The 27,105-nt window shown below is 38.8% G+C and overlaps 1 protein-coding gene across 3 annotated transcripts in view; it reads left to right on the top strand.

The window, feature by feature from the left end:
• Positions 1–27,105, top strand: part of ARMC2 (armadillo repeat containing 2) — a 136,347-nt gene that overhangs the window by 76,190 nt on the left and 33,052 nt on the right. For all 3 annotated transcript variants that reach the window (XM_066373520.1, XM_066373519.1, XM_066373521.1), the window contains 2 exons: positions 20,384–20,529; positions 24,201–24,300. In XM_066373520.1, the coding sequence (XP_066229617.1) occupies positions 20,384–20,529; positions 24,201–24,300 (246 nt within the window). The remainder of the gene's footprint in view (positions 1–20,383; positions 20,530–24,200; positions 24,301–27,105) is intronic.

The following is a 27,105-nucleotide window of genomic DNA, read 5'->3' as shown; positions in this document are numbered from 1 at the left end:
CATTGATTGTTTTCTCATATGTGCCTTGACCGTGGGGCTACAGCAGACTGAGAAACCCTTTGCTTGAGCCAGCAACCTTGGGTCCAAGCTGGTGAGCTTTTGCTCAAACCAGATGAGCCCACGCTTAAGCTGGCAACCTCGGGGTCTTGAACCTGGGTCCTCCGCATCCCAGTCTGATGCTCTATCCCAACGGTTCTCAACCTGTGGGTCGCGACCCTGGTGGGGGTCGAACGACCAAAACACAGGGGTCGCCTAAAACCATCAGAAATACATATTTTATTTAAAAATGTATTGTATAATAAATATGTATTTTCCGATGGCTTTAGGCGACCCCTGCGTTTTGGTCGTTCGACCCCCGCTGGGGATCGCGACCCACAGGTTGAGAACTGCTGCTCTATCCACTGCGCCACCACCTGGTCAAAAAAATCTTAATTACATGAAAACCTTGGAGTTAAATGACAGAGAATTCAAAATTTGAGTCCTAAAAATACAGAAGGAGATACAAGAAAACACTGATAGGCAATTTAATGAACTCAAAAAATAAATAAATGAACAAAAAGAGTACTTCAAGGAGATTGAAACTATTAAAAATATACACAGAGGTGAAAAAATCAATACATGAACTGAAAAGTGAGGTAGCAAGATTAGCTGAAAATAATAGGCCAGATAGAGGAGAGAAGCAGTGATATCGAAGACAGACAACTAAAGATACTACAGAGAGAAGAGTGAGACTCACAAATTTAAAAAAAATGGGAGAACCCTACAAGAATTGTCTGACTCCATCAGAAAGAGCAATATAAGAATAATGGGTATATCAGAAGAAGAAGCAAGGGAATGGAGAGCCTACTCAAGCAAGTAATTGATGAGAACTTCACAAGCCTATGGAAAGAGTTTGGGCTTTGAATCCAAGAAACAAACAGAACACCAAGTCACCTCTACTCAAACAGACATACTCCAAGGCACATCATAATGAAATTATCACAAATCAATGACAAAGAAAGAATCCTCAAGGCAGCTAGGGAAAAGATGAATACAACATATCAAGGAAGGCCCATGAATTTCAGATTTCTCAGCAGAAACTCTACAAACCATAAGAGAGTGGACCCAAACATTTAAAGTACTGAAAGAGAGGAATTATCAGCCAAGAATACTATATTGCTTAAAAAATTAGGGGATATTTCAAAATGAATATTAAGCAATGGAATATCCCCTAATTTTTGTGAGCAGTATATATCCATCAAAGCTATCCTTCAAATACGGAAGAGAAATAAAAATATTTATAGATATAGAGAAGCTGAGGGAATTTATCACCAGAAAACCCCACTGCAGGAAATGCTTAAGGGGGTTATTTGACCAGAAACAAAGAACAAAGCAAAACAAAACTACATGTATAAGCTCCAACAAGATCACAATAAAAACAGGGATAATCTGTGACAACAATAACATAAAAGGGGGAGGGTAAAGATCAGCAGTAACAAAGGAGGATGGAGTGCAGAAGCACTCATAAGATAATGGACTCTTGTAAATATGACAATTTTTATTTTAATAACCTAATGGCAGCCACCTATGAAAATGCCACTACTGAAACACACAGCTTAAAAAAAGAAGAAACAGGGGAAAGAGGTACAGAATACCACCAAACAAAAATAATTGACAGGAGCTCCGATAAGGGGTTAATATCCAAAATATATAATAAACTCACAAAACTCAGCAACAACAAGCAAACAATCCAATTAAATAATGGGGAGAGGACATAAACAGATACTTCTCTAAGGAAGAAATACAAATGGCCAACAGATATATGAAAAGATGCTCATCTTCACTAGCTATTGGAGAAATGTGAATAAAAACTACAATGAGATACTGCCTCACACCTGTTAGATCAGTTACCATCATCAAGACAGGTAATAACAAGTGTTGGAGAGGCTGTAGAGAAAAAGGAACCTTCATTCACTGCTGGTGGGAATGTAAAGTAGTACAGCCATTATGGAAGAAAGTATGGTTGTTCCTCAAATAATTAAGAATAGAACAACCAAATGGCCCAGCAATCCCTCTACTGTGTCAAAACATTGATACGTAAAGACACGTGCACCCCCATATTCATTGCAGCATTGTTCACAGTGGCCAAGACATGGAAACAACCAAAATGTTTCTCGATAGAGGACTGGATAAAGAAGATGTGGTACACATACACAATGGAATACTACTCAGCGATAAGAAACGATGACATAGTATCATTTAGGACAACATGGATGAACACTGATAACATTATACTGGTGAAATAAGTAAATCAGTAAAAGCTAAGAATGGTATGATACCACTCATAGGTGGGATACAAAATTGAGACTCGTGGACACAGAGTGCAGTGGTTACCAGAAGAAGGGTGATGTAGGGGAGGGGGAGGGAGTTGGGGGAAGGGTATAAAAAAGGACAAATATAAGGTGACGGAGGATAATTTGACTTTGGGTGATGAGTATACAACATAATTGACTGTTCAAATGATGTGGAGATGTTAACCCCAAATCTATATACTCTTGTTGATCAATGTCACCCTGTTAAATTTAATTTTCTAAATAAATTAAAATAATTTTTTAATCTTACATGATTTCTTTATCTCTGTGTTTTTAAATGAAAAGATGTTTGATATAGTTGAGTTCTAAAAACATTTCTAAGCCTTAGAGGAAAATTCTCCACTTTGGCTGACCTGAGCTCACTCCTGTACTCTGTGTTCCATTCCTTGCCCACCACATAATACATCATCTTTGAAAACACTGGTGGGCCGTTTGGTGTGCACCCAGTGTGGGACAGCACTCAGTGCCACATGTGGACTAGTGAAGAGCTTGAGCACTCTGGAGCCCACAGGCCTGAGCTGGTGCTTCAGCTCTGACCCGGAGCGCTTTCACCTCAGGGTTCCCTTTCCGCAGCTCTGGAGGACTGGCTATGCCTGGCCGCAGGCTAGTTGGGAAAATTGAGATGACTTATTAAAGCACATAGTTGGCACTCAGCAGAAATCTATTAAATAAAGATCAGAATTAGCAAAATTTGAAGTTCAAAGAGCAATTTCTTCTGATAAGAAAAAAATAATCACAAGAAATTAAGATGACAGAGTTCAAGGTGCGTTCAAGATGGATTTCCAATCATGGCTCTTTTTTGTTTTTCTGGCTTTGACAAGTTATGTGGAGAAGACTGCTGAACATAAAGTAAAATTGAAAGTGGGGGTAGGGTGTTACATCGGCAGCACAGGGTTCTGCACATGATGGACTTCAAGTTCTCAGAGCCAGCTATTTTCTGCTGTGAGGACTTGGGGGGGTTTAAGAAAGGCCTTTGACTGAGGTCTGAAGAATCAATTAAGCAGTGATTTAAATTACATTAGTAATTAAGGATTGTATCAGGTGGTTGGGGCCCTTTAAATCTTGCTTCAGAAATACTTAATATTTTTTAAGTGTACAGATTAATAAATGTATATTTAGGTAATTAATTACCATGAATATGCATACTTAAGCCAGACAGTATGTTAACTTTTGTTCTATAGCTTGACCCTACCTGTGGGCAGCCTGCCTCTTCAGACCTTGAAGTGAGAGCAAGGCAGTAACTTCTGCCTGATGGAACCTTGCTCTGGTTTTTGGAGGAAATAAACTGCATACCTATAAAATAGGAGCAAATATCTCCATGATTATATACTATATCTTAAATTCATACAGATAATTTTATTGGAGATTTGATGATTAAATAAAAAATATTTTAAAGCATCTCTTTAACAAAAAGCAGCAGGTGTGTCTATTCATCTTCTAATTGCTTTAATTGAGGTATATAATTTATTAAAATTCAGTGAGATGCTCAGATCTGATATGTTTGAAGAGTTTTGACAAAAGCACACAGCCATGTAATCCACACCCCTATCAAGATGCAGAAGATTTCTCAGAAATTTTCTCCTACCTCTTGCCAGTTAATTCCCACTCTCCTGCCCCTCCACCCACCAAAGGGTACCGTTTTTCTGATCTCTTTCATCAGAGATAAGCTCTGCTGTTCTAGAATTTAATATAAATGGAATGCAGAGTATGTACTTTTTTGTGTCTGCCTTTTTTCAACCTTTATTTTGAACTAAGTATAGATTCACAAGACATTGCAAAAATAGTACAGAGAGGTCCTGTGTACCCATCGCCAGCTTCCCCCCATGGGTGACATCTTACATAATTATAGTGCATTACTAAAGTGAGGAAATTGATGGGTTAATACAGTTAACTAGAGTATTACGTCTGGCTTATTTTGCTTGTTAACATATTGTTTTTGAGATTAGATAAAACTTTTTTTCTTTGGTATTGGTTATTAGGCTTGCTAATTTTTTAATGATGTGTTTGTTAGTGGAAAGGGGACAGCTGTTTTCTTTTTTAAAAAAAAATTATTTATTGATTTTAGATAAAGAGGAAAGAAGAGAGAAAGAGAGAGAGAGAGAGAGGAACATTCATCTGTTCCTGTATGTACCCTTGTACCCTGACCAGGGATTGAACCCAAACCTTTGTATATGGAGATGACACTCTAACCAACCAAATTAACCAGCCAGAGAATCTATCTTCTACTTAATTTTCCTTTATCCTTGTAAAGGATACCCAGTAGTATAACTAAACAGTCTCTCACCCAGTCAACATGAAAGAGTAGGCGATCAGAGCCTAACCTTTCCCTTTCTTTGGAAGGAGCCACATATAGGCAACTCACTTTTTCTCTGGTTCTCCAGAGACAACATGTCTGGAGATTTGGGGAGACTCAGAGGCCCCAAACATGTAATGCCTGGGGTTTTGAATCTGGAAATAGGAAAAAAACTTAGGCCGATGGGTAAGGGAAGAAAGTTATCACCATGGTTGAAGGATCATAGCTTAAACTGAGGCAGGTCTAATCCTGAACCCCCAGACTAGACCTGCCCACCTAGCCACAGGCTGCTCGTGCCGTTGGTGGAGCGGAAGACACCCTGTGCTTGCCAACAGGAAGTGAGAGGTGGAGAGTGATCAGGAGTATTACGCTAAGGGAAGTCTCCTCACAAGGAAGGAACATCAAGAGTGGGAAATGTATATTTCTACTCCTGCTGTTTCTGGGGAGAGCCATTGGCTTTCAATTGTTGTCATATCAGCTTCAGCCTCATCTCTTCCTGTGGACATATTAGTGTGGCAATAAAGACATGTCATTAAGTTTAATATGTAATTGTGCAAATTAGTGTTATTACTTGATAGTTCTTGATGCCTTGCCTTTTCAGATTCATTTTCCTTATTTTACTTCATTGACATTCTATAAAGTTTGTGACATTCAAAATTTCAGCTATATTTGGGCACAATTAAAAGAATCAGCTACCTATTCATTTTAACCAAGATAACTGACATAAGGGCAGTAAATGGAGAAATAATAATAAACATAGGCAAACATCAAATAGAGTCTCAAAGTAGGACACTGAGGATTTGAGGAGGACAGAGCCATAATCTGCTGACGTAGAACACCCATGGAAGAAATGCCAAACAGGCTTCATAACTAGGCACCAAGAGTTATTGAGGATTAGGAATTAATATTACTTTCATATGCATATATCTTAACTCCAATGAAATGCTAAGGAATTCTTGGTACTTGTATATAGTGGTAATTTGTGGTTTCATGGATATGGTAGCATCTTGTCATTGGTTTCTCTTGTCTCAGCCAGAATTGCACTAATGATATATGAGACAATATGAAACTTCTTGGGTTACCACATAAGCTCTGGTTTTGGCATATTTGTGGTCTCAGTTGGGCACAAATCCAAAAAATGAGTGTACTTTTATTAATAGAGGGAGATGGTTTTGCTGAGGTTGGAAAATGGTGTGGCTTTGCTCTTAAATCATTTGACGCTGTTTGTGGTCTCTGGCTGCTGTGTTTATTCTTTCACATCATCAGTGGGAAGTGAACCATTTTGCAGTTGGCAGCTAAGTTGCAATAAAGCTCAAGGGATGTTGGTTTTGGATATTCCAGATGATTGAGAAGTAAAATGCTTTTAGAGACAGCCAAATGCAGTGGGGGAGACAACAGGCAAGGAGTGGGAGCCTGGGTTGCCCACCTACCTGGTCGTTGATGAGCTTCTGGACTTCAGTTTCCTCATCTGAAAAGGGAGGCTCATAATACATTTCTGTCTGCCTCCTGGGGTTGGTTTAGGGAGCAAATGAGATCAAGTGCAGGAGATAGCTTTATAAACCATAAAGTAGCTGCTCAAGTCCTTTACATAATAGCATTCAATGTATAAAAATAAATAAAACTGAATCTTGATGCTAATTTTGGTAGAGGAAGAAAAATAACTTTCAAACTACCTGTATTAGTGGTACAGTTTTCAATTGCATTATGTTCCAAAGAAATCTTTGAAAGCTTGGTTTTTGAAATCGGGAAACTATTTCTCCAAGAAACAATGTCATGATTGATGATGAAGTTCCTGGGCTAGCCAAAAAGCCTTTATGACTTCTGATGCCCCGAAGCAGGAGTTCTGTGGTGAGCTGTGAGCTACAGCCTCTGATCTGGGCAGCTCTGAAGAATGAATGCCTTCTAGGGCAGAATCGGGTGAGATCCCTTGGGACTCTGATGGAGGAAATAGTGCGAAGGGAAGACTGAAGGGCGCTGACTGGGGAAATGAACGGTGTGTGGAGGCTCAGGTGGGCCAACCGGCCCTGCGCACCTTGTGCCCACCCCAGTGCATAAAGAATGCTGGGAATGGGGCCATACCTGCTGGGCCTGTGTTGGCATTTGTAGGTTCACTGATCTAATCAGGGCTTTATTGTGTAAGATTTCTTGTGTTTACTAAGGTTTTTCAATTAATTAGTAGCTAAAAATATAATTTGAAACTGAGAATTAAGTACCTATAATCGATTTGAAAAAACAGATGCTAAATCTTTTGCCTTTTAACTTTGCTGTGTTCAAATGCTGTTTTAGCCTTTATAAATTATCTAAGCAGCCCTGGCCGGTTGGCTCAGCGGTAGAGCGTCGGCCTAGCGTGCGGAGGACCCGGGTTCGATTCCCGGCCAGGGCACACAGGAGAAGCGCCCATTTGCTTCTCCACCCCTCCGCCGCACCTTCCTCTCTGTCTCTCTCTTCCCCTCCCGCAGCCAAGGCTCCATTGGAGCAAAGATGGCCCGGGCGCTGGGGATGGCTCTGTGGCCTCTGCCCCAGGCGCTAGAGTGGCTCTGGTCGCAACATGGCGATGCCCAGGATGGGCAGAGCATCGCCCCCTGGTGGGCAGAGCGTTGCCCCTGGTGGGCGTGCCGGGTGGATCCCGGTCGGGCGCATGCGGAAGTCTGTCTGACTGTCTCTCCCTGTTTCCAGCTTCAGAAAAATGAAAAAAAAAAAAAGATTAAAATAAATAAATAAATAAATAAATTATCTAAGCACTTCTTATATATAATTTTCCCTTTAAACTGAATCTCCCAACATTAACCGCACAGTGAGAACTTTGAGGCTCAACTAATTCAAATGTGAGATAGGACAGCTTTGCCAAACTCACCAGGCATTTTACCTGGATGTTCCGGCTGGGGAGAGAAGAGTTAGTACCTTTTATGTCAAGGAATCGGGAAATACAGAGAAATAGCTGCCTCAGAAAAAGGGAGCACCGTGAATTTGTAAAGGGGAGCCGAATCATTTTTCAGCAGATTAGCAACCAGAACCGCACTAGAATGTTCCTTCCTTGATCCATACCAAATATTTAGGCCCCCTTTTGTCCCAGACATCATCTAACAACAACCACTAGAAAAGGACACTTAAAATTTTATTAATCCTCTTTGCATATGATCAGTACCACATTCTTCTCCTTTTCTCCCCTCTGGTTGCCTTCGGCTCAGTGTAGCTGCTGTCCTAAGGGGCTGCACTTTAGGAAATGGGAAAAATAAAAATTGAAACTCATGTTTTTCAGTTTGATATTTCTTGATGAGATGACAGTTAAGAGGTTGGGAATTGTTCCAGTAAGTCCTTTAGAAACTCACCAGATGTCTAGATAGGCATCTAACTTTTACTTCTTTTTTTTGTCACAAAGTATCTGAGATGGCTTAAAAGATTATATGCAATAAAATAGAAAAGTACATAATTAAGTGGAGTTAGGAGTACTATAAATTAGAATAGAAAGTTAAGAAACAAATGCTACATTTTTCTAAGCATAAAGTGAGGACTTCTTGCACTCCTGCAGTCCCAGTGGGTGGGCTTTCCTGGGGGCTAGAAAACAAAGACTGCTACAGAGCCCAGTGCTCACCAAATTTATCTCTGTTAGAAGTTGGACTGAGGTTGAGAGTTAAATGGGTTGACTTGGAATTAGCCTCTACTGTTACCACAGTATTTTGCTAGACTCCCTCCCACCGATCCTTTTACAGTTTTCCCAGAAAAGGCCACTTGACTGTGCTCAGCATTCACCCACCCCCACCCCCACAGTGAGATTGATAGCTCACAGCCAGCATCTCAAAATGGGGGGCCTTTGTGGCTGCATCTGCCTAGTGACCTTCTCTTGATCCTCCTCCCTCAGGGCTTTAAACTGGTTCACCACTAGCCCTTGCTAATCCAGGCACTTTCTTGCCAGAAGCTCCTTAAAGGGGAAATGCCTCCCTTTCCTGCTCCCTTGTCCCCTCACCCCCTCCTATCTCCCTTTCTGTCTTTCTCCTCCTCTCCTTCTCCCCCTTCACCTTATGGTTTTTCCCAGCAAGCTTTCCTTGGGCATATTTATTATCCCCTGAGTAGAAAGAGGAGCTCATCACGGGAGAAAAGGTGCATAAAACAAGTAGTTATGATTCTGTGATGGGTGTGGGGCAGGCATGAACGGGGTGGTTTGCAAACCTGGAAGAGAAAGTGATCAACAGCTGGAATGTCTTCATAGAGAAGGAAGCCTGAGGAGCGTGCAGAAAAACAAACAGGAAGTGAGCAGGTTGGAGAAAGGGTGCAGGAGTGTGATGGAGGAAGACGTTCTGGGCAAGGCAATGGTCTATTGAAAGGCTTGGAATTGTAAAAGACAAGGACATGGTGTATGATGTCCAGTCTGAAAGAGGAGGGGAAGGAAGAGGAGGCGAGTCTGGGGGTATAAACTGTACTTTAGAAAGTGAAGCACCTTTAGGATAGGAATTTTGCCCAATAGACCACCAAAAGTCAGAGGAGGTGTTTGAACAGGGAAGGTTGGGTTTTGAGATACTCCCTCTGGCAGTAGGGAGACCTTGTGGAGAAGTGAACCAGACAAGGGAGAGACTGTGGAAGGGGCCTTTTCAATGAGCTGAAGAGATTGGGAAGCTATAGTGAGATTAAACTGAACCAGCAACCTGGTGATGGAAAGAAGATGTAGACCAGATGACTAATTGAGTGGGAGAAGAGCTGCTGTCATGAATAAGATAAAATAGGGAATACACAGAGAACCAGCCACCCTCTAGTTCATTTTTTCTTTTATCCATTATTTTTTATTCCGCTTGTCCTTTAAAATCACCTTTTTTTTTTCATTGAATTCATTTTAGTGGGGTGACATTGTTAACATAATTATACAGGTTTCAGGTGCCCAATTCTACAATACATTTTTTTATTTATGATTTTAATTTGTTTTTACATAGATTTAAGTGTCCCACCGAATATATGTCCCCCCACCCCTTATTCCCCTCGGCCCCCAATTCCCCCACCCCCAATACCTTCCCCCTTCCCTCCAGTATTTGCCGTCCTGTTCTTTGAAACGCTGTGTTATGTATATATCATTTCATTAATCTCTTTCCCTTCTCTGATCCCATCTTCTCTTCTACTTTCCCTCGACCGCTTTCCCTCTGGTCCTTTTGATTCTGCCTCTGCCTCTGTTCCATTGCTCAGTTCACATTGTTGATTGGATTCCTCAAATGAATGAGGTCATATGGTATTTTTCTTCCTCTGCCTGGCTTATTTCTCTTAGCATGATATTTTCCAGGTCCATCAATGTTGTTGTGAACCTAAGACTCCCCTCTTCCTCAGGGCTGCGTGGTATTCCAGTGTATATGTACCACCACTTTTTAAACTACTTGTCCACTGACAGACACTTGGGCTGTTTCCAGATCTTAGCTATTGTAAACAATGCTGCAGTAAACATGGGGGTGCATTTCTTCTTTAAAATTACTGATTTGGTATTCATAGGATATATTCCTAAAAGTGGGATAATTGGGTCAAAAGGCAGTTCTATTTTTAATTTTTTGAGGAATCTTCATACTATTTTCCATAGTGGCTGCACCAGTCTGCATTCCCACCAGCAGTGCAGGAGGGTTCCCTTTTCTTCACACCCTCTACAGCACTAATTATATGTTGTTTTGTTAATAAGCACCATTCTGACAGGTATGAGGTGATATCTCATTGTGGTTTTAATTTGCATTTCTCTAATGATTAGTGATGATGAACATTTTTTCATATGCCTATTGGCCATCTCTATGTCCTCTGTGGAGAAGTGTCTATTCATTTCTTTTGTCCATTTTTTGATTGGATTGTTTATCTTCCTGGTGTTGATTTTTACAAATTCTTTATAAATTTTGGTTATTAACTCCTTACCTGATGTATTGGCGAATATATACTCCCACTGTGTGGGTTGTCTTTTTATTTTGTTAATGGTGTCTTTTGCTGTGCGAAAGCTTTTTAGTTTCATATAGTCCCAATTGCTCATCCTGTCCTTTATTTCACTTGCCCATGGAGATAAATCAGCAAAAATATTACTACAAGAGATATCGGAGAGCTTACTGCCTATGTTTTTTTTTCCAAGATGTTTATGGTTTCACAACTTACATTTAAGTCTTTTATCTATTTTGGGTTTACTTTTGTGAATGGTGTAAGTTGGTGATCCAGTTTCATTTTTTTGCAGGTAGCTGTCCAATTTTCCCAACACCATTTGTTAAAGAGACTGTCTTTACTCCATTGTATGCTCTTACCTCCTTTGTCAAATATCAATTGTCCATATAGGTGTGGGTTTATTTCTGGGTTCTCTGTTCTATTCCATTGATCTGTATGTCTGTTCTTGTGCCAGTACCATGCTGTTTTGAGTACAATGGCCTTGTAGTATAACTTGATATCAGGAAGTGTGATACCACCCACTTTATTCTTCTTTTTCGGAATTGCTGAGGCTATTTATGTTCTTTTTTGGTTCCATATAAATTTTTGGAATATTTGTTCTATATCTTTGAAGTATGTCATTGGTATTTTAATAGGAACTGCATTGAATTTATAGATTGCTATGTTTATTCTTCCTATCCATGAACACAGTATATGCTTCCACTTGTTTGTTTCTTCTTTGATTTTCTTTATCAATGTTTTATAATTTTTTGAATACAAGTTTTTAACCTCTTTGGTTAAATTTACTCCTAGGTACATTTTTTTGTTGTTGTTGCAATAGTGAAGGAAATTGTTTTCTTAATTTCTCTTTCAGACAGATCATTGTTGGTGTATAAAAATGCCACTGACTTCTGAATATTGATTTTATATGTGCCACCTTTTTGAATTCATTTACCAGGTCAAGTATTTTTTTGAGTGAGACTTTAGGGTTTTCTATCTATAGTATCATATCATCAACAAATAATGACAGTTTTACTTTTTCTTTTCCAATTTGGATGACTTTTATCTCTTCTTCTTGTCTGATTGCTGTGGCTAGGACTTTTAGAACTATGTTGAATATGAGTGGTGAAACGGGGCACCCCTGCCTTGTTCCTGATCTTAAGAGGATTTTTTTTAAATTTTTGCCCATTGATTATGATGTTGGCTTTGGGTTTGTCATTGATATCTGTTATCATGTTGAGGTATGATCCCTGTATCCCCACTTTACTGAGAGTTTTGATCATAAATGGGTTTTGAATTTTATCAAATGCTTTTTCTGCATCTATTGATATTATCATGTGATTTTTATCCTTTGTTTTGTTTATGTGTTGAGTCACATTGATTGATTTATGGATATTGTACCAGCCTGTCTCCATAGAATAAATCTCACCTGATCATAATGTATGATTTCTTTCATGTATTTCTGGATCTGGTTGGATAATATTTTATTGAGAATTTTAGCATCTAAGTTCATCAGGGATATCAGTCTATAGTTTTCTTTCTTTGTAATGTCTTTGCCTCATTTTAGAATCAGAATTATGCTCGCCTCATAAAAGGAGTTTGGAAGTCTATCCTCCTCTTGAATTTTTTAAAATAGCTTGAGAAGGATAGGAGTTATTTCTTCTTTGAATGTTTGGTTGAATTTGCCTGTGAAGCCATCTAGCCCAGGGCTTTTGTTTGTTGGGAGTTTTTTGATAACTGTTTCTATCTCATTTAATGAAATCAGTCTGTTTAGGTTTTCTGATTCTTCCAGATTGATTATTGAAAGATTATATGTTTCAGGAATTTGTCCATTTTGCCTAGGTTGCCCAATTTTATGGCACACAATTCTTCATAGTATTTTCTTAAAATCCTTTGTATTTCTGCTGTGTCAGTTGTTACTTCTCTCTCATTTCTAATTTTATTTATTTGGGTCCTCTCTCTTTTTTTCTTGGTGTGTCTGGTTAAAGATTCATCTATCTTGTTTAACCTTTTTAAAGAACCAGCTCTTGGTTTCACTGATCCTCCATTTTTTTTAGCCTCTATATCATTTATTTCCACTCTGATCTTTATTATTTCCTTCCTTCTACTTCCTCTGGGTTTTACTTGCTGTTCTTTTTCTAGTTCTTTTAGATGCAGGGTTAAATTGTTTATTTGAGCTTTCTCTAGCTTCTTAAGGTATGCCTGTAGAGCTATGAACTTCCCTCTCAGGACTGTTTTTGCTGTGTCCCATAAATTTTGAGTTGTTGTATGCTCATTTTCATTTGTTTCAAGGAAATTTTTTATTTCTTCCTTGATCTCATTGTTAACCCATTTGTTATTTAATAACATGCTGTTTAGTTTCCAAGTGTTTGTTTTTCAGTTTTTCTATTGTAGTTGATTTCTAGTTTTATGCCATTGTGATCTGAGAAGATGCTTGATATGATCTCAATCTTCTTAAATTTTTTGAGACTCATTTTGTCTCCTAGCATGTGGTCTATCCTAGAGAATGTACTATGAGCACTTGAAAAGAAAAATGTATATCCTGCTGCTTTAGGGTGAAAGGTTCTAAAGATATCTATTAAATTCAGTTGATCTAGTGTGTCCTTTAAGGCTGCTATTTCTTTGTTAATTTTCTTTCTTGAGGATCTATCCAGTGATGTTAGTGGGGTATTAAAATCCCCTACTATTATAGTATTGCTGTTGATCTCACCCTTTATGCCCATCAAAATCTGCTTTATATATTTAGGTGCTCCTATATTAGGTGCATAGATATTTATAATGGTTGTATCTTCCTGTTAGATTGCTCCCTTAATCATTATGCAGTGACCTTCTTTATCCCTTACTATAGACTTTGTTTTAAAGTCCATTTTGCCTGATATAAGTATTGCTACCCCAGCTTTTTTTCATTTCCATTTGCATGAAATATTTTTTTTCATCCCTTTACTTTTAGTCTATGTGTATCTTTTGTTTTGAGGTGTGTTTCTTGTAGACAGCATATGTACAGGTCCTATTTTCTTATCCACACAGCTACACTACATCTTTTGATTGGAGTACTTAATCCATTTACATTTAAAGTTATTATTGATATGTAGTTGTTTATTGTTATTTTATTCTTTAAATCTACATTCCTCTTTTACTAGATTCCCCCCCCCCCTTTGTTCTGTTTACAGCAGGCCCCTTAACATTTCTTGTAGCATTGGTTTGGTTGTAATGAATTCCTTGAGGTTTTTTGTTTTTTTTTCCTCTGGGAAGCTTTTTATTTCTCCTTCAATTTTAAATGATAGCCTTGCTGGATAAAAAAGTCTGGGCTGTAGGCTCTTGTTTTGCATTACTTTGAGTATTTCTTGCCATTTCTTTCTGGCGTCTAATGTTTCTGTTGAGAAGTCAGAAGTCATCCTTATGGGGGCTTCTCTGTAGATAATAGACTGCTTTTCTCTTAGCAGCTTAGTATTCTTTCTTTATGTCTTAATTTTTGTATTTTAATTGTGATGTGTCTTGGTGTTGGCCTTTTTGGATTCATCCTTAATGGAACTCTTCTGCTTCTTGAACTTGTGTGATTTTTTCCTTCATCAATTTAGGGACGTTTTCAGCTATGATTTCTTCAATCAGATTCTCTATCCCTTGTTCTTTCTCTTCTCCTTTAGGAACCCCTATTATTCGGATGTTATTTCTCTTCATGTTGTCACAGAGATCTCTTAGAGTTTCCTCAGACTTTTTTGAGCCTCTTTTCTTTTTGCTGCTCTGCTTCCATGCTTTTGTTTATCTTGTCCTCTAACTCACTGATTCTATCTTCAGCTTCATCCATCCTGCTTTTAATTCCTTCCAGTGTGTTCTTTATTTCTGACATTGTATTTGTCATTTCTAACTGATTCTTTTTTATTATTTCAATGTTCTTTTTTATACTAGCTATCTGTTTAGGTGCCCATTATGTTCATCCATTGTTGCTCTAAGATCTTTGAGCATTCTAACAATCATTATTTTAAACTCTGCATCTGGTAATTTGGTTATTTCCATCTCATTAATATCTTTTTCTGGGGATTTCTCTTGTTGATTCATTTAGGTTGCATTTCTCTGCCTTTCCATTTTGTCTGTGTATAAGAAGGGTGTGGCCACAGAGTCCAATGGGTGTGGCCTCTGTGTTTCCTAGGTGTGGTCTGTCTTCAGGCCCGCCACCCCCTGTGCCACTGCTTTGGGCATTCGGGCATGGGCATTGCTGGCACTGGCCTGCTGCAGCATTTGCTTTGGCTTCCTCTTGCCTCTGCAGGTGGGACTTTGTTTGTGTGCCCAGGCTGCAAGCCTTGGCTGGCCCAGCCTCCGCACCACCCCCGAGTGTAGGACTGCACTTGCTCACCTGGTCTGCAAGCCCTGGACAGCCCCCTGCCTCTGCCCCAACTCTGCGAGCAACACTGTGCTCCTATGTCTGGGCTGCAAGCTTCAGCCAGTTCCCAGCTTTTGCCTTGTCCCTGCAGGCCGGACTGCAGGCAGGACCGTTCTTTAGTGCCCAGCCTCCAGTTGTGGGTCGGATCACTTTTGTGTGCCCCTTCTGCCACCGCAGCCACCTTTGGCCTCCACCCCAGCCTGGCAGGACTGTGCTCGCAGGGCCATAGCTGTGACTCATCCTGGCTTCTGCCCCTGCCAACAGGACCTCACTTCTGCGTCCTGCCACTGCCTGCCCTCCGGCGAGCACTCAGCAATGTGGGGATGGCGATGCAGCTCAGATTTTAGCACTCAATACTGTATCCCTGATGGCTCCCTGCTTCTAAGTGATTCTTTGCTCTGACTGCAGTAGGAGAGCTTCTGTTTGGCTGGTGAGCTGCTTCTCTTTGCTGGTATTGCTGGTTCCAGGAAAAATATTCACTTTAGATTTGGGGAGTGCCTCTGCCCAGGGGTTAGGGTGGCTGTCCCTCAAAGTGTTTTTCCCTGCATCTCCTAGATTACACTCTCTTCCTGCTACTCTGGTCCTCTCAGCAATCCCTGTCCCCTAGAGCCCCAGGTGAGTGGTTGTGAAAGAGGTTTTCTGCACAGTTCCTTTAAGATGAATCCTGGGTCTGAGAAATCTGTCTTTTTCTCGCAAACAGTATCCTGGCTTGTTTCGCAGCTAAATACTGTCCATATGTCTCTTCTAGGTTCTGGGGCCACAGGCTGGGGCTTTGTTCCTGGGTCCCAGAACCCTCCCCTCTCCACTAAACTCACTTCCTGCCATGCGAGGCCCTCCAGGCTGCCGCTTGCTCCTGGGAGCTGGGCAGCCCTCTCCACGTTTCCACTTTTCCTACCAGTCTCGGTGTGGCTTCTTCAGTGATCCTTGGTTGAAGAGTCCTCTTAGTTTAGTCCAAAGTTGGTTTTTCCAGATGATTGTTCTTAAAATTAAGTTGTAATCCACTTTGTTTCTGGGAGGTGGTAGTTGGTACGTCTGCCTACTCCATCGCCATCTTGCTGCCTCTACAATACCTTTTTATTTATGCTATTGTGTGTTCACCCCCTGCCCTACCAAGTCAAGTCTTTGTCCATCACTCCTTTAAAGTCATCTTAAAATGCATCTACCTCAGAAATATAGATTAATCCATGTTTTTCTGATATTCTAACCTTTCTGTTTATACCCAAGTCTTTTCTTTGTAGGAATTCATCTTTTTGTGTGTGTGTGACAGAGACAGAGAGAGATACAGAGAGAGGCAGTCAGGAAGGGAGAGAGATGAGAAGCATCAATTCTTTGCTGTGGCACCTTAGTTGTTCATTGGTTGCTTTCTCATATGTGCCTTGACTGGGGGCTACAGCAGACCGAGTGACCCCTTGCTCGAGCCAGCGACCTTGGGCTTCAAGCCAGCAACCTTTGGGCTCAAGCCAGTGACCATTCAAGCTGGTGAGCTCACACTCAAGCTGAATGAGCCCACGCTCAAGCTGGCAACCTCGGGGTTTTTGAACTTGGGTCCTCTACATCCCAGCCTGGTGCTCTATCCACTGCACCACCACCTGGTCAGACAGTATTCACCTTTTATTTATTCCATCCAGAAATGTTTATTGAAGACCCACTATATACCAGGCACTGGATTTGAGTTGAGGACATAATGGTGAAAAGACAGATAGTTATATGCACTCACTGATGTTCCTCATATAGAGGAATAGACAATAAGACATAATATTAAATAATCTAATATTAAATAGTTTGCATATGGTATAAGAGGACGTTTGAAAGTTTGATAAGAGTCAGATTGTATAGAGCCTTATAAATCATGATTAGGAAACAGAATCTTATCCTAAGAGCAATGAACAAAAAGCCAGCAGGGCTTAGGGTGACAAAAAGCAGAAAGGCAGAATTCTGGGATGTCTCTGAGATTTGGGACTTGAGGAACTGATTTGATGGTGGTGTCACATACTGAGGTATTACTGTGTAATTTTTTAATTGTGTGGTATATGTTTCACATATGTTATTCTATCAGCATCACAACTATAAGTATAAAAATATTTGAGGTATCATATCTGACTGAGCATTCACACAATATGATATTGCAGTAAATGTGTAAGGATTTATAATCAGATGATGTGTCACACATGAATTGTTCTTCCACTCTTGAGTTGGGCCATTTGTAAAAGTAGCATTTGGGGAGCAAAAGAACCTTGAGCTGTCTTAACTATTTTGTTTGTTTGTTTGTTTTAAGAGAGAAAGAGACAGACAGAAATAGAGAGAGAAGCATCAACTCATAGTTGCTGCATTTTAGTTGTTCATTGATTGTTTTCCCATATGTGCCTTGACAAGGGTTGGGGTGGGGGGCTCCAGCCAAGCCAGCAACCTTGGGCTCAAGTCAGTGACCTTGAGCTTCAAGCCAGTGACCATGAGGTCATGTCGATGATCCCATGCTCAAGCTGGTGAGCCCACACTCAAGCTGGCAATCTCAGGGTTTTGAACCTGGGACCTCAGCATCCCAGGTCAACGCTCAATCTAATGTGACACTACCTAGTCAGGTTTAACCTTTTCTAATGTGGTGAGAAAAAGGATTGATGGAGAAAAAACTAATGTTGAAACAAGAAGAAAAAAGCTCTCGAGAAAACTACTGTTGCTTCTGCTGACAGTGTGCTCTGCGGGAGGTTAGATGTGGAGAACAAGACAACTGGAGATCAAGATGGCAATCTGAAGCCTTGAGCAGCAGGGAAAAGAAACTATTTCTGTGTGCAAGGTTAGAATGAGTGTTCCAGTCTCCTATAGTCTCTGACTGCCTAGGTTCAGGTCCAGATTCACATGGGCATCTGTGTTCTTTGGTGTCTGAGTGGGAAAGCTTGTGAGTCATTCCTTGGATTGACAGAAACCAGCAGTGCTTGCTGGAATGTCAGGGCTCTCTCTGAGGAAGGAGAACAGGTGGAGCCAGGCTCAGAGATAAAGAGCATTTTCCATTGTATGACAGTGATGGCCCGGGATGCCTAGAGTGGTTTATTAGCCGTCACAAAAGACCCATTCCTCAGCTTAGGAGACTACAGTGTAGAACCATAGCTAAATGGAATGTACTCATAGTTTGCTTCCCCTCCATTATTTTTGCTACAGAAGCTTCCAGGGAAGTAGTTACTAAAATTGATGTACAATTGACTGCAAAAGACTTGTACTCATTTATTTAAAGCATTATATATTTTTTTCTGCTTTTCAGATAGTTACATTTTAACAAAATTTTTTCATTACTGTTGTTACAAAGAAAAACTAATCAAAGATACATGTCATTTTAATAACTGCTTTTAAAGTTTATTAACTATGGCTATAATGATGCTTTTTTCCAATTAAAAAACAGCTTTAGCCCTGGCTGGTTGGCTCAGTGGTAGAGCGTCGGCCTGGCGTGCAGAAGTCCCGGGTTCGATTCCCGGCCAGGGCACACAGGAGAGGCGCCCATCTGCTTCTCCACCCCTCCCCCTCTCCTTCCTCTCTGTCTCTCTCTTCCCCTCCCGCAGCTAAGGCTCCATTAGAGCAAAGATGGCCTGGGCACTGGGGATGGCTCTGTGGCCTCTGCCTCAGGCGCTAGAGTGGCTCTGGTCGCAACATAGTGACGCCCAGGATGGGCAGAGCATCGCCCCCTGGTGGGCAGAGCATCGCCCCTGGTGGGCGTGCTGGGTGGATCCCGGTCAGGCGCATGCGGGAGTCTGTCTGACTGTCTCTCCCCGTTTCCAGCTTCAGAAAAATACAAAAAACAAACAAACAAACAAACAAAAAAAAACAGCTTTATTGGGTTATAATCTATAAACTATACAATTCATTGACTTGAAGTATACAACTCAGTGTTTTTATTATATTCAAAGTGTTGTGCAATCATCACCAAAAATAACTTTATTTTATTTTTTTAATTTATTTTAAGTAGAATTTATTGAGGTGACATAGATAAATAAAATTATATAGGTTTTAGGTCTACAATTCAATAATGCATCATCTGTATATCGTACTGCGTGCTCACCACCCCAAGTCAAGCCTCCTCCTGTCCCCATCTATCCCCCATTACCCGCTTCCAGCTCCCCACACCCTTTCCCTCTGACGGTCACCGTTATAATGATGCTGTATAGCAGCAATTTTCAACCAGTGTGCCACAAGGATTTTTAAAACATGCAATCCTTGGCTATTTAGTCAGGGGCACTGATCCCCTTTCCCTTAGACTGTCAAATAAAAATAAAATAATGACAACAGCCAACACAATAGCTGTCTGGTGTGAATGAATCAAAATTATACTTTTTTTGTCAAATCAGGAAAAAATATATTTTTGTGTGTGTGCTGCACAATTTTAGTAATTAGTTTACATGTGCCACGAGATGAAAAAAGGTTGAAGATTGCCGTAATATGACAGTATACAAAAACTGTTATGTGTTTTCTATTGGAGATATACAACCACCCTGAGAGGTGAGTGGGGATTGTAACACTCTTTTCACAGATGAGGACAGGGGGAAGTTGAGAAAGAGTGAGTGCCTCAGTCACAGAAGTAGGAAGAGATTTGAGACTTGAATCTTCGTCATTTGAGTCTAAGGCCAGAGATCTATCTCTTCATGCATTTTGGATGTGAAGCCCTAGCGCAGAGGTGGGGATATCAGACCCGGGCTCTTTGAGCCGTTGTTGGGTAATCAGCACTGGCAGTGCTAGTCCCCACATCTCTCATTGAAGCCTCACGACTCCGTGGCAATTACCACAACCCCCACTTGACAGATGAGGGAAAAAACGTGCTCTGAGAGGTTAGCTAATTTACACAAGCTAGTAAGTGGTGGGGCTGGGACTTGACCAGGTTGTCCAACTCCTGAGTGACTCTCTTAACCAGTATCCTGCCCGTAACTATCCTCTGAGGAAAGATTACGTGCATATTAAAATTATCAAATAACAACATGTTAGCTTTACGGATTTACTAGGTGGTTCTCTCCTCTGTCTTTAGACAAAGATAGTTGTCCTGAACAGTTTTTATAAAATAAGGCAAATTTGCAAGAAATCAACACTTGCCTCTTAGAAGAGAATGAATGAAGTTTACAGTCTTAAATGTTCTTTGGCCACAGCATTATTTGGTGCTACTTATAAGACTATGGAGCACGCCTTTTCTAATCTGTGGTACTGGTGTGGCATGTTGCAGAGTCAATTAAAAATCTCATGTCTGTTGACAAACTCATGATGATTTCTATAACCCTGGGGTTTTGGAATGCTAAATGATTATTAACATGATTATTTCATTCTTTACCTTTAAACCAACATAGGTTTTTTTGTATTCATTTCTTGGTTTTCCTTTTATCCTATTTGTGCCTAGGCCCATGTACCCTGGGGGGAGATGCATAACAGATGAAATGAAACTTACAGGATGAATTGTGCTGTGCTGATGAGTGTTGCTCTTATTTTCTAGTTTTTAAAAAATGGCACAAACATGCTTTTTTACCCTAGATAACTGCTACATTGAGAAACTTGGTTGATTCAACACCAGCAAGAAGTAAATTGCTGAGCATGGATGCCTTTCCCCAGCTCTGCACGGTGATGGAACAGTACATGAGTGACAAGGATGTCTGCACCAACATCGCCAGAATCTTCAGGTCGGTAGACTCAGAACACAAAGTAGCCATATGAAAATGCCAATGCTTGATTTCAGGGTATTTTTAATATTTATGTGTGGGGCTGGCAATGAATCTTATTTTTGCTTCTTACTTCACCTAGCAGCAAAGGTAAATCTAATGGCCCAAGTTGAAAATAATGATTTGAACTAATGACTATTTCCTATGTACTTCTAAATGTGCTTCTAAACTCAATTGTAAATCACTGTAGTTATTTGGTAGGTTGTGAGTTATCCTAGTGTTCTTACAAAACAAATAAAAACAAACAAAGATTTCTGTTGGTTTATTGGAGATAAAGGACTATATCACAAAACATGGCAATCTTTCTGATACACTTAGAAATAATAATGCTTTTAACTCAAAAAGAAAACCATTACTTAGAAAGTCTGATATAACAATTTGTAATGGAAGTTTATTTTGCTTATTTGCCTGAACTTTGGTTCACACATTAACTAGTCTTATTTATACTTACTTTTACTGCAGAAGTGATGAATCCAGGTTGCCTCAAAGCAAAATGTCAAATCTAAACACCCTCTTTAAATTATGTCTTTAGATTTCCTTCCTCACTGCTCTTCGCCAGCATTTTTACGTAATGGTCCTTCTCAAGAGAACTGCCCTTTCTTGAACTAGAGTACTATAGTTGTTCAAAAAAAATAGAAAATTTCCTGAAGACTGAATTGGTAATTGACCCCAGTTCAAGAATGTGACTCCAGGTTTGATCTTTCAGCACTGCGCTTTCCTGAGCTTTGTCCTGGGCACTTAGTAACTCCCATTTTGAAGCACTGTAAATCTGTTTATTTTTGTGTATGGCGGCATGTGGGATCCAATTGAACTTTTTCCCCTCATGGATAGTTGATTGTCCCGCCTTTTATTGACTACACCATCCCCTTTTCACTGATTTTAAATGTCTAGTCAGTTAAACAGAAGGTTCCAGAAACACTGCAGGTCTGTTTCTGGGTGGTCTGTGCTCATACCAACCCCCACTGTTTTATTATTACAGATTTAATTTGTCTTGCCACAGGATGAGCCCATCACTTCTTTTCTCCTTTAAAATCCAAATTCCTTTTTTTTCTTTATGAATTGAAGAGTCAACTAAGGTGCATTAGGAACTTTGGGGTATGCAGAGTAGTAGGGTTGGTGGTGGGGAGGTTGACATCTTGATGATACTGAGTCTTTCATCCATACATTTTATGATGTTTTCTTTTTATATCTTTCAATAACATTTCATCATTTTCTCCAAAAGTATTTTGTACATCTTGTGTTAGATTTATGTATTCATGGCTTTCGCTGTGATTATGAATGTAATCTTTTAAAAAAGTGTTTTCTAATAGGTTACAGTAAGTATATATGAATAGTATTGATGTTTGCTCATTAAGTATCGAAGTATCGAGGGATCTTGATGAATATTAAGTCTAAGAGTGTTTTTATAAATTCTCTTGGAGAATTGTATTTTTCCCAATTATTACAACTTTTCATTTTCATGTCCGTACCTCTATCTTCTTGCACTACTTAGTATGCAACGTTGTGAGAGTATTCAGCCTGCTGCCTTTATCCCGACTTTAAAGGAAGTATTTTTATGGTTTTACCAGTTGAAAATAATATTTGTTGCAGGTTTTTGTAGATAACTTTAGAGGTTAAGGAAAATTTTCTCTAATAATGGCTATTAAATTTTCTCAAATGCTTGCCCTGAATCTATTTTGATTATGTGGATTTTCTTTTTTATTTAATTCCTTGATGTAGTAGGACTTTCTCATGTTAAACCACCCACTTTGCTGGTGTGGTTCACTGATATTTAGTTTAGGGCTTTTCATCAGTGCTCATGGGTTAGACTGACCTGTGCTTCTCCTCTGTCATATTGGCGTTGTCTGGCTTTCATGTCAGGTTTATGTGAGCCTGATAAAATGAATTGGAAAGTGTTCTGACTTTTTCTCTTTTCTAGAAAAATTTGTGAAAATTAAACTTATCTTTTTCTTGAAAAGCTTATAGAACTTGCTTGAAAAACTATTTTATCCTGATGTGTGTGTGTGTGTGTGTGTGTGTGTGTGTATGAATATTGTTGACTACTGCATCACTTTCTCTAATGGTTAAATACCTAACCACATTTCCTATTTCTATTTGTGTCAGTTTCAAAAAGTTATACTTTTATATGAATTTGTCCATTTTATCTAAGTTTTCAAACAAGATAAAGTTGTTCCAAATATTGTCTTATTATCCCTTTAATCTCTGTTGCATCTCTAATTATGCCCCTTTTATTTATTTTATTTATTTAACAAATACTTGATAGTGCCTACTATGTGCCAGGCAATAGTCTAAGCACTTACCAAATACTAATTTATTTATTCCTTAAAACAACTTTAAAAGATAGGTATTACTAGTATCCTCATTTTACAGATGAGGACATTGAGGCATATGGAGCTTTGGTAGTTCTTCCAGGATCACACAGCTAATAAATCACAGAGCTGCAATTCAAACCAGCTAGTCTGGCTCTGGAGTTCATACATTTAACCACCATGTATACTGTCTCTTTATTGTAGATACTGATTTTCATTCCTAATTTTGATTATTTGTGGTGTTTCTCTTTTTTTTTCTTTATCAGTCTTGCAAAACCTTGGCAATTTTTTTGCCAGTTTTTGCAAAACCAATAGATCTATCAATCCACCCTATTGTATGTTTGCTTTCTATTTTATTCCTTTTGTTCTTTTTTAATCTCTTTCATCTACTGTCTTTGGAGATATTTCCTTCCATTTTAATTAGAAATTCAATTCCTATCTTTTTAGCCTTCTTCAGGCTATAATTTTTCTCTAAAGACTGCTTTAGCTACATCCCACAAATTTAGACATGTAGTGTTTGTTGTATATCTAAGTGCTTTTTTATTTTCATGGTTCTTTGACCCACAAATTATGTGTTTTTAAATTTTCAAATGTGTGTTTTTAATGTATTTTAAAAACTGGTTTCTAATTTAGTTTCATTTACCAGAAAACACGATCTGTATCTTACCGATTATCTGAAAATTGACTGAGACCTGTTGATAGCTTGGTACATGGTCAGGTTTTTAAAATATTAATGACGTTTTACCTATTAATCTCTCCGTTAATGAGAAATTTATGAATATCTCCTAATTTGATGTGTTTGTCAATATTGCCTTGTTGGTTTTGTTGTTTGCATACTTGCTTGATTTAGAAAATTTGAAACTATTTTCAAGGCTTTTTGCCTTAAGCCCTGTTGTGCCTGATAAGAGCATATCACAACGAGCTTAGTGTATACTCCTAGCACAGTTGCTGCTAGTGAGGTCCCAGGGGATTCACTGGTTGGTATCCCCCCAGATTTTGTGTAAATTTCTCAGCTTGCATTTTCTGAACCATGTGGGTTTTGTGAGTTGTATAAATTTACACAATATACATGTTTTTACGGGCTTCAGGTTTCTATTTTTCAAAGAACTTTTTTAAAAATTTCCCCACTCTATGCCCCCAGATTCCACAGCAGACAGAAAACCTCCCCAAGGCTTCTTTGAACTGATATGGGCAGTATTTCTAGACTCTTTTTCATGCACTAGGCGATGCTTTGAAGGTCTGCATTCAGAGTAAAACAGTGTGTACTTGACTTTTATAGAAACACAAAGTTTATTTTTATTTTCCCATTTGGCATTTCTGTAGCAAAATGACTTCTTACCACGACTGCTGTGTTGCCTTGGCCAACTATTCCAGATGTTACGCCTTGTTTTTGAATCTGATAAACAAATACCAGAAAAAGCAGGTCAGTTATTCATGTATTAAATTTTTCACCATGTCTCTGTATTGGTATATTTATGTAAACCATGTTGAATGGCTTTATGTTTTAAATATAAAGGTTTCTATTAGAAGCTTCCATTAGATGTGTAATGGGTGCTCCAGGAGGCATAGGGTTGCCTGCGGGAGTTGGGAAGGCAGTAGTTGGAAGCAGGAAGGCCCTCCGTAAACTGTCAATGTGGTAGAAGGATTCCTGATCTAGGGAGCGGGTGAGTGGACTCCCGCAGTGTTGTTCTTCCCACTGATCTGTGCTCCTTACATGAGAATCCCCTTGGGGTGAGGTGGGGGTACACTGGTTATTTTCAGACCCCACCCAAGCCTACTGAGTCAGATGATGGGGTGGGGCCTAGCCATCTGCATTTCAAGAACAACAACAAAAAAACCAATAGGGACTTCTGATGCAAACTGAAGTTTGGGATACCCATTACATAGTATACTCTAAAGATTCTTCTAGAACTGAAATTCTCTAATTCTTTGACCTTGTACTTAGAAAATGAAATGTCCAGGTAAGTATTTAAAGGAAATAATTTGTTTTTAATATATTGAGCAAAAACATGTATAGTTTTTTAAAAAAAGAAGAAATCACAAAAGCTTCCTCTTACGCCATAATAGTACAAATATAAATATTTATCATAACTTTTTGAATAATCACTTAATGTAGTCATATTTTATTCACCTTTACAAATGATTAAAGTGACATCACATCTTCAGTGGAGACATTTATAGATGAAGATACTATATAGATATTATTGTTATTTGATTATGCAAACAAGATGTAAAACCAACTTTTATTTCACTGGTGAAAATGCACTATATAAAAGGCTGAAAGTACTGGAGTCTGCACATTCCCACACATAGTAAAATCACATAGTAAGTTTCATCAATTAACAAATAAGTGATGTGTATACTAATATTTATTTGTTATTATTATATTAACCATATCAAAATCACCTCAAAATATAATCCAAATTTGCCACAGATACCATTGAACTTATTTTTACCAGCCAAGTACTTCTGCTGAGAATGACAAAGTTTATCAGATTATTACATTATTATTAGCTATTTATTAAAAAGTTACAGGTCTTTTCTTGGTTATATAGATGACAGAGAAAATTCTATGCTCTTGTTATATATATTATTACTACATTTTGAAGATAATAAAACCTTGCTTAAAGGGTTAAGTTTTTATTTAATTGTTAAAAAATGAATTTTGAATGTGTACTTAAGTTTCTGCTTCTGAGCGTTTGGCTTACAAAGGCCTTCTCCTATGCAGTTTATATTTTTTCTAAATTACATACTTTGAAAGATTTCAAGGTAAGAATTTGCCATGTCAATTTGAGTAATCTTTGCAGGGGTCTCCAAACTTTTTACACAGGGGGCCAGTTCACTGTCCCTCAGACCATTGGAGGGCTGCCAAATACAGTGGTCCTCTCACTGACCACCCATGAAAGAGGTGCCCCTTCCAGAAGTGCAGTGGGGGCTGGATAAATGGCCTCAGGGGGTCGCATTGTGGCCCGCGGGCCGTAGTTTGGGGACGCCTGCAGTTTAAACACAATCTGTTGTTAATGTAAGTATCCTTTAAACATTTATTAATTTATATTTTGATATACTATATCATCCCAACTGAAGTCTTTGGACAAGTGAACTAATCCCATGAAAAGCTTAGGCATATACACTGGTTTTCTTTTTTAAGGAAAAAACTAAAATGGTAGAAAAGGTAGTTTACTATAGCATTATAAGAATTATTTTAGATTATAAAGAAAGATTCAATTGTTCATTTTGTAATTTTATTTTATGGCTTTACTACATGGATTTGCATTGTAATTTTATTTACCAGCGTTATTCTTTTTGGCTTTGACATTCTGATCATGCATGACTTACATGATTGTAACTGAAGAAGACGTCTTTGCCTTGCACTAGAATTTTCAAATGTGGACAAAAGAAAACACTTGTTTTTAACAGCTTGACTTCAAACTGTCATACTTATAATTTTAAAAAGAAAGAAAACCCATCAGTTGAGTACTAATATATAGCCTTATGGCATTACTAATAGGTTTAATAAACTACTGTTTATTTCTCTGACTGTAGTTAGATGATAACCATGTTTAGTAAACTGACAAAAAGTTTGGTATCTTGCCAATATGAGGCCTTGAGATGTCAGTATGGTAAGGATATGCTTTTTCTAGTTTCAGAGACTGCGTGACTTCAAGTCTAATTGGCCTAAAATTTTACCACACTGCTCACTGAACTATTTTTCACCTTAGTCTAATAGTTATCTGCAAAGCAAAATTGGTGTTTAAAAGCCATATTTTTCTCTATTGATTTATATTATAATTTTGTGTTTCTAATAAAATAATTTTGGTTCAAAGAATAAAGAGCACCTTGCAAACTGTATACAGTAAATAACATCCTGTTTATTCAAACTATCAAGAAAATGCATAATGTATCCCTTTAATTACCAAACTTATTTTAATCATTGTGGTGAAAATCATATTCAAATATATTACAAAAGATATTAAAAATAATTTAGCCCCTTCTTGATGCTCTGGCTCTTGGTCCTCAGTGGGAGCACGAGTCTCTTGATGAGATTCTTTAAACCTTTGTGTCTTCTTTTTGTAGATTTCTCTCTTCCCTATCTAATGGTTGTTACTCCTGCCTTTGGTAATGGTTACCTGCCTTTGGCAATTATGTATTTGCTTGCAATTAGTAGGGGAACATCATAACCAAGCTTGTTAAAAGTAACACCTAAAATGTCTAAAATAAAATTGAATAC

This window comes from Saccopteryx leptura, chromosome 3, assembly GCF_036850995.1.
Source record: "Saccopteryx leptura isolate mSacLep1 chromosome 3, mSacLep1_pri_phased_curated, whole genome shotgun sequence".
Lineage (NCBI taxonomy): Eukaryota > Metazoa > Chordata > Mammalia > Chiroptera > Emballonuridae > Saccopteryx > Saccopteryx leptura.
This window is presented reverse-complemented; position numbering and strand designations above follow the sequence as displayed.